The sequence below is a fragment of the Cupressus sempervirens genome, chromosome 7, assembly GCF_028749045.1.
Source record: "Cupressus sempervirens isolate cs-2001-9-10 chromosome 7, ASM2874904v1, whole genome shotgun sequence".
Classification (NCBI taxonomy): domain Eukaryota; kingdom Viridiplantae; phylum Streptophyta; class Pinopsida; order Cupressales; family Cupressaceae; genus Cupressus; species Cupressus sempervirens.
Window position 1 is genome coordinate 536,208,903 of NC_143124.1, and position 7,818 is coordinate 536,216,720.

At 34.6% G+C, this 7,818-nt stretch overlaps 1 protein-coding gene across 2 annotated transcripts; it reads right to left on the minus strand.

Moving 5' to 3' along the window:
* Nucleotides 1-1,965: 1,965 nt before the first annotated feature.
* Nucleotides 1,966-7,060, minus strand: LOC149547875 (uncharacterized). Of its 2 annotated transcripts, XM_089791926.1 has the most exons (3): nucleotides 6,661-6,984; nucleotides 5,026-6,542; nucleotides 1,966-3,095 (listed from the first exon to the last, which is right to left on the minus strand). In XM_089791926.1, exons 2-3 carry the CDS (start codon nucleotides 6,427-6,429, stop codon nucleotides 2,595-2,597), a joined length of 1,905 nt encoding a protein of 634 aa, XP_089648052.1. In that variant the 5' UTR covers nucleotides 6,430-6,542; nucleotides 6,661-6,984; the 3' UTR covers nucleotides 1,966-2,594. The 2 variants fall into 2 exon arrangements, with proteins under 2 accessions (XP_089648052.1, XP_089648051.1); XM_089791925.1 differs by having other exon boundaries at nucleotides 5,026-7,060.
* Between the last annotated feature and the right edge of the window lie 758 nt (nucleotides 7,061-7,818).

Genomic DNA, 7,818 nt, shown 5'->3' on the forward strand with positions numbered 1-7,818 from the left:
CACAATTTTATTTTTTTAAATCTCTCTAAAAATAATCTTTGGGCAGAACCCATGGCATACTTCAATGCTTCGTATCACACGCGGTTCAATTAACGTTAATGAGAATCTCCAAAATCTGCTGAAACAATGAGATTTTGTTTTTCCTCCAGGCGAATTTGTTTTGATAAATCTGGATTGGACTTATCAAAAGGTCGCCTCCGTTCCAAATTCTAAGATATTGAAGCATTGATAGCATGTATTAGTAATCGACCGAGCGTATTCAAGGATATAATTGACAGAAAGATTTCATGGATATAAAAGGTAGAATGATTTCACGATCTGTTTGTCCAGGCGGGTGGTATCAGTGTATTGTAACGGAACTGAGATAGATTTCCCTAAGGACCTAGCAAAATGTTGAGCTTAAATAAAAAAGGCAATAAAGGTAATTATTGTAAGTGATGCTTTTCTATTACGTCCGTTTGGTATTCAAATCTTTGATATTTTCATGTTTTAACAGGCATACCTATATAAGGACCAAATAGGGATACAGGAGATGGATTTGTCTGGAATAGGTGCACAAAGGGGTAACAGTCTTCATATGGAAGAAGATTAACCAAGAAATTTATTCAGTACAATTTTTTTTAAAAAAACATTAAAAGAGTTTCAATGAAATGGTTCTTTGTTTCTTCAATTCTGTTATTTGATATTTCCTATTTTTCCATATACAAATGCTGTACCTAATTAATAAGATTTATGAAGTCTTCATCAATTAAGGTATGGTTTCCTATATTTTCCATATTAAAATGCTCTACCTACTTAATAAGATTTATGTAGTCCTCATGGATTAAGGTATGGTTCCATGAAGGATGATTAGCGAAGAAATTTATATAAGTATAATTAAAGAAATTTTAAAAACTTTAAAGAGGTTCTATTAAATGGTTCCTTTGTTGATATTTCAAATATTTTCCATATTCAAATGCTCTACCTAATTAATAAGATTTATGTAGTCTTCATCGATTAAGATATGGTTGCCTATATTTTCCATATTAAAATGCTCTACCTAACTAATAAGATTTATGTAGTCCTCATAAATTAAGGTATGTTCCATGGAGGATGATTAGCCAAAAAATTTATATAAGCATAATTAAAAAAAATTTAAAAACTTAAAATAGGTTCTATTAAATGGTTCCTTTGTTAATATTTCTTATATTTTCCATATTCAAATGATCTACGTAGTTAATAGATCTATGCTCTACCTAGTTAATAAGATTTATGTAGTCCGTATGATTGATTAAGGAGCTTTCGTCATTGCCACATTATCTGAAATTTTTTACTGCCAAAAAGCTCTAATATTTAAGAATACCCTCCTGAAAACCCTACTTAACAGAGCATACTTGACATTCAGCTTTCCCTAGAATCTCACAACAAATGTTATGCAATAAACAATTGGATCATTTGCTTCTACAAGAAAATCATAATTAATTCTGCTAATTGATGCACATAGACAAAAGGCGCACATAACGCTTGACAGCAATTTAATACACACCGGCAGAGTAAATCCATTAATGTATAAATGACTTTTACTAAAAATGAGGAGAAATTTTTAAACATAAAATAAAAAAGCTTTTAGTTTGACAGAACTGTACCTTTGCACAATCTATAACACTGGAATATGGCAGTTTTTATTTACTTGAGGCGGCTAACCAGCCAATATAACTGTTAGCAGAAGAATTACCACATAAAAACCCACTTACACAAAACTATGTCATGGCATTTTATATTTACTTTTAAGTTCTAATAACAACCACCCATTATAGCATTTCAACAAGGAACCAATAGTATGCATTATAGAAGACCAACGAACAGAGAACCTGAAACATTAACTACCCTAACAACAGATTATCCACATTTCTCGCCATATGTACAAATATATGGTACATTTCTATAATACTAACATTAGAAAACAAAAAAAAATACCTCTACAAATGCAGGAACATGTTTATAATACATATTTACATATATATACAAATGTGTTACATTTTTGTTACATTTTATAATACACATCCAAATGGAGGATCTAGTGACACACTGGATGGTTTGACAGGAGAAATTGTAATCTTTTTCTTTTTCTTTTTTCCTTTTTTTTTTTCTTTTTTTTCTTTTTCCTTTTTTTCAGATAAAGACTGGGAAAACTTGTATACAGTCAGTCGACATAGAGCATTGTCATTTACTGCCCAGACATTTTATCCTGAATGCATCCTAAAATCTGGAATATAATGCATACCATGGAGCCATGGTCACTGGCCAGAAATCCCTAACAATTCCAAAACGGGTTGTTTCCCCTTTGTCAAAATCATAGAAATCCAGCTAACCAAGCACTGCCACCTTCAACATGTGCTAGAGAATGATTGACAGAAGCTAAACATTTGAGGCATCATTTCTTTATATTTCTTTGTATTCACTCGGCACACCACAAAGCCAAGGACTATTATTCTTCTGATTTTTTTTTGACACTTCCGATGCAAAGGTCAAAACAAAATATATTTTGAGGTCAATAACGTACACCCTGAAAGTCACCCATTATTAGCATACACCTGAGGAATTCCATAATCATTTCATGGATGCAGAAGCCAAGGTTGTACAGCTCTTCGCATTTGACAACACAATGAACAGTCCGCACATAGCAACTCATAAGATGGCATTGTTTCTTCATATTCGTCATGTGCTGCATCAATGCATCTTCCACACTTACTGCAACGAGGGATGCAAAATATACAACCCCGGCAATCTTTCCCCTGGCAACTTTCCAAAGTACAGTCATAAACAAGCCTTGCATTTCCACAGATAGGGCACTCCTCAATGTCTATCAAACAGTCATCGTCATAGATAACAGAATAATGGTGACCATAAGGATAGAAATGTTGTTTTACCACTTGAGATCTCTTCTCTGAACCACCATCCATTAGGCTTTTCAATTTCTCAATATGATCTCTCGTTACATCACAAATGCCATTAATCTTTAACAGCTTCAGTCCAGGAAAACTGAATTCCTTGTGAGTCTCTACAATGTTAACAATGCCCTCACCAGTGAAGCTGTGGCAATATAGTAAACATAACTGCAAAGCATATAAAAATAGTGCACTACATCAGTTAGAAGCATTAACAAAATACTACGATTTCAAAATGAGTAACCAATTTGTATCAAAAGTTAGATGCCTTATGAAATATATAAGGCTAATGAATCATCTAAGAATATATATATATATATATATAATTACGCACTACCAAGTACCAAACCAACTCTAGTCAGAAGATTTACAAAGTGGAAATAATCTAAAGACATACTTGCATAGATTCAATTTAAAAACACCTGATATCTACAATAACAGTTTAAACCTAGTACTCATAATCATTTTAATAAGAAAGGAATCAACTAAATACTCGCAAAAATTCAATTCAAAAAAACTTAACATCTACAATAAAAATTTAAAACCCAATACTCATAATCATATTATTAAAAAAGAAATCAACTAAACAACACAGATTAGCAGTCCACATTATATAGATTATACAGACATTCTCTATAGGTCTATAAGGAGGAGACTAATGGAGTTGAGTCTATGTTCCACAGCATTTCTGAAACAAGGATGAAGGGGCATGTTACCAGGATGGCAGTCCAAGGGCCATTTTGGGGATTGTGGAGGGGATTGCAATATGTGTTTGTGTAGAAAGCGAGTGTGTGTGTGTAATTTCTACAAGTTCATGAGTAGCAGCATAACAGGAGGGATATAAAATGATGTTGGAGGAAGCCTGCATGTTGAACTACAATTCCAAAAGAAATTGTTTGTTTGCACTTGTCACAAAATATCACACTGCACTAGACCATGGCAAATGCACTGTTAATCTCTTTTGCAACTGGCAATAATATCTTATCAAGAATTTTGAGTTTGATGTTCTTGTGAGCAATGAAATCGGAAATCCAATTACCTGCTATATAACTTATATCATTAACTATAAATCTGGGAAAAGAGGGGTAAAAATTTATTAAGACAGAAAGGAATACAACAAGGAGAGCTCAACAAGGAGCTTGATCCTGAGCAACAAGATCATCAAATTCTTACACCATCTCAAAGGACAGTTGCCTCCTATCCCTAATATTCCAACCCGGATCATGACTAGAAGCCCATTTGGCTAAACAATCAGCAGTTCTGTTCCATTCATGAGGAATATACGTGAACCTAATGAACTGAAAAGAGGTAGAGAAGAGAATAATCTGCTTAACAACAGTGGCCAGCTGCCAACTAACATCCTCAAGCTCTTGCGAAGAAAGCATGTTCACCACCACCTGGAAATCAGACTCACAGATAATCTGATTAATGATATATTTTTTCTATTATAATACACTTGTTGCTGTCACGCTGCTATGATTAATTTGATTGCCGCTTTTGTGCTTTTATGGTATATTTATTGCTGATGGTATAACAATGTCATTCTACACTACTGTTATAATGTTGTCCTGATTTATTCAACAATCCTTTTCTAATGTTGTAAAATAGTTTTTGAAAGCGATTCTCCTGAAGTTCCCGGTCCCCAAAATACCTCATTTTACAGGGACAGGGATGGCAGTTCGAGGTGTGTGGAACGCATCCATGTAACATAGAATTGAATCCATTTGATTTGGGAGAAGAGTTATAAGTGTAAATAAACAAGAAAAGGTCTAAGGACAAAAGCCTAAAGGTTAAAGTTGCACCAGTACCCAACTTTGAGTTTCTATATAAAAATGCCCCCAGTATTTATATCTACATGCCTTAATACACAATTTTCATGTCTTCTTTAGCACTATGATTTATTTTTAAATGTGCACCTTGTAATCGCAGCCTTCGATGACATTTGAGTCACAAACTCAGAACTAGAGTTCTTGACTCGAGTAAAAACACTATTGATGCCAAATATTCCTTTGTGCAAAATGCAATGCCATATATACATTGTTGAACCAAAATAATTACCATCTTCAGAACAGAAGTGCTATAAGAAATGGATAAATACCTCTGTAAGTCTTGGGCTGATGGCCAGTACTTGTTTCAATCCATCATGTGTGATTCGCAGACAAGTCATTAAACTTAAGTGTTGCAAAAGCCCTTGAGACCTTCTAGCAAGTTTTAACAGAGCATCATCTGTGACCCGTCTACAGAGAGGACTCTCTACATGTATGTGCCGCCATAAAAGTGGATCATTTCTAACTTTATCTCGCAGTGATTTGCAAACCCTTTCAACTGCAAGAAGATCTGGAAGGCCAAGGTAAGAAAGTGCGAAAAAAATGGCTTCAGAAGGTTCTTTTTCAGAATGAGCTGTACTTGTAGAAGGATTTTCAGAAGTAGCATGTGTGATAATATGCCCAGTGTCATACAGCATTCTTGCAGAGCACTCTTGCCAAGGATCTTTGCTTCTTTTCATTTTTCTGGATAGTGAGTTTCCCGGTTTCATACGGGCATCTTTACTTTGACAAGCTATACTTCCTTCCAGAAAAATAGACAATCCTCCATCAGTTTCGAACATCTTCAGACCTTGGAAGCCTGCCAAGTACTTGCAGGCCTTCCATGATGGTGAAAAGGATCCTTCATAGTTGAGGCTAGCTGGTCCAGGTTCTTTGTTATGAAGGAATCCACTTGAATTAGCAAGTTCATGATTTTCATAACAAAGATTTGTATTAGAAAGAACAGTCGCATGCTCAATACGACACATATGTTTAAAATGCCTATAATATTTCAACCCAGCAATCAACTGCAACTTCACAAATGTTGCACTCGTAAGATATACATTTCCTTTCCTAACCTTCTCATGCATACTCAGGAAGCACTGAGTCTCTTGTTTAATTACGTCTTCCAAAGCATCAGGATCCACGTTCAACCCATCCAAAAAACTACAAACTTGCAACAGCATAGAAACAACTCCCATGTTGTTGCTGCCAAGAAAATAAACCATAAAATCTTCTCCTTCCTTCCAATTACCCCTGAAAAAAGGATCTGCATTATCTTCGACAACAATCCCTGCTTGAAGAGCCTCAAAATCACTCTCTCTAAAAGGACAAATATCATCTGCACCTCCGACAGAACCAAGCTCCGGAGAAGCCCTCCTCTCTTCTCCAACTAAATCAATCCTAATTTGATCCAAATCATCAGAGTTCATACTGTTTTCAAATATCCATGAAGAAATCTCGAATGACATTTTTTCGGTGCATGCATCATTCATGCTTTTATAAAACTCCTCTGTTTTAGAGCTTGCAAAACCATTTTCTGCACTTGAAACTTGAAACATCACATCATTCCTACAGTCTTCAGAATTCTCCACTTTTAAATTTCGACCATCATTCACTGCCCATGAAACTGAAGAACCCACGGCTTCAAAATCCAAATTGGTGTTGGAAAACCATGAAGGAACCTCTAATGCCATGCTTCTCGAAACAGACACAAAGAGGACGCAAAAAGAACTCCAAAATTCAGAGGAAATGTTTGTTTTGTAAACCTCAAAAGCCAGACAATCTGGGAACCCTCAACACTCAAACCCTAAATTTGCAAAAATAAAATGTAAATTCGTTTCCCCTAATGTTAAATTGTTTTCAGGAAAAGAATTGAATAGGGCAATTACAAATCCACAGATAGTATATTTAACTTCCAGATTTACCGTTTTAGTGAAGATGGTATAGCAATCCAATGTCGGCCTGAATCTTTCTTGTCTGATCGACAGGTGGAACAACCTAACACCAGATGATTTTGTAGGTCGACAACCGTTGGCGGAATCCAGAGGAAACAGCAGATGCCAAGGCAAGGCAAATATGTGTGACAAGATGATCAACCATACACGCTACCTTTTATTTGAAAAAGAAAAGAATTCGAGATGAAAATTGTGACCTGGAAGTGGAAGACGTCGCCTGGATGTTCTAAGGAAACCCCTAATGGCATGTGTCAATAGGGAAAGCGACACAAACTTGGGGAATACCTTTTCCTTCAATTGTTAGACTGGTAGTCCGAACGTTATTAACGAAACTTCTTCCTTAGCGACAACTGTTTCAACTTTTTTAACTGGGCGTGAGAAGGGTAGAGGAGGAGCACCTTTATGGTGGATTTCGGACATTTATAAATTATACTAGCAGTCGCATGTTTTTAACAACAATGCATTGATAGAAAATTATATCTAAAAAATTTATTAGATTTAAAGCAATTTGTCACTGATTTATTTAAAATACAGTTATTAAAATTATTCAAACTGATTTTTCATAATTAAATAATATTTTATGAAATAGAAATATACTTTATTTAACATTTTAAATTATATTAACTACTCTTCAATTGTTAATAAAAATTAATTTACTTGACTAATCTATTTAAAGTTTGTTTTACAAATTATCTAAACTAAGGAAAATATATTAGGTTTTGCTTCTTTTTTTGAGTTTTTTTTTTTTTTTAATAGTGAATAAATGTGGAATTTGAATGAATAATAATTTAATATATCTTCTCCCTAAAATAGCTCTACCATGAAAAGCAATAGATTCAATGAAAGTAAAGGAAGCGCATTTCTCTAAAACTAAGTATGCTCGCAACATCATGTTTTTTACAACAAACATATTCGACATCCTTAGCAATATTGACACAGAAGAATTAAACCTAAAGTATGAAGAACCACAAAACCCTAGAAAGGAACATCACTGGCATCACTCTTCAGCGAGAATGAAGCATGTCCCCAAGCTACGAAAATTCACAAAAATAGGAAGGAGTGACTATGGATTATAGGAAATGGAACACAAAATTGCAGGGAAATAGAAGCATGAAAATGTCACTAAGC

Excerpts from the sequence above, each read along its gene's own strand:
- LOC149547875 (XM_089791925.1), bottom strand. The coding sequence starts at position 6,429 with ATGGCATTAGAGGTTCCTTCATGGTTTTCCAACACCAATTTGGATTTT. Across the intron at positions 3,096-5,025 it reads TCAGCCCAAGACTTACAGAG|TTATGTTTACTATATTGCCA; the intron begins GTATTTATCCAT and ends TATGCTTTGCAG.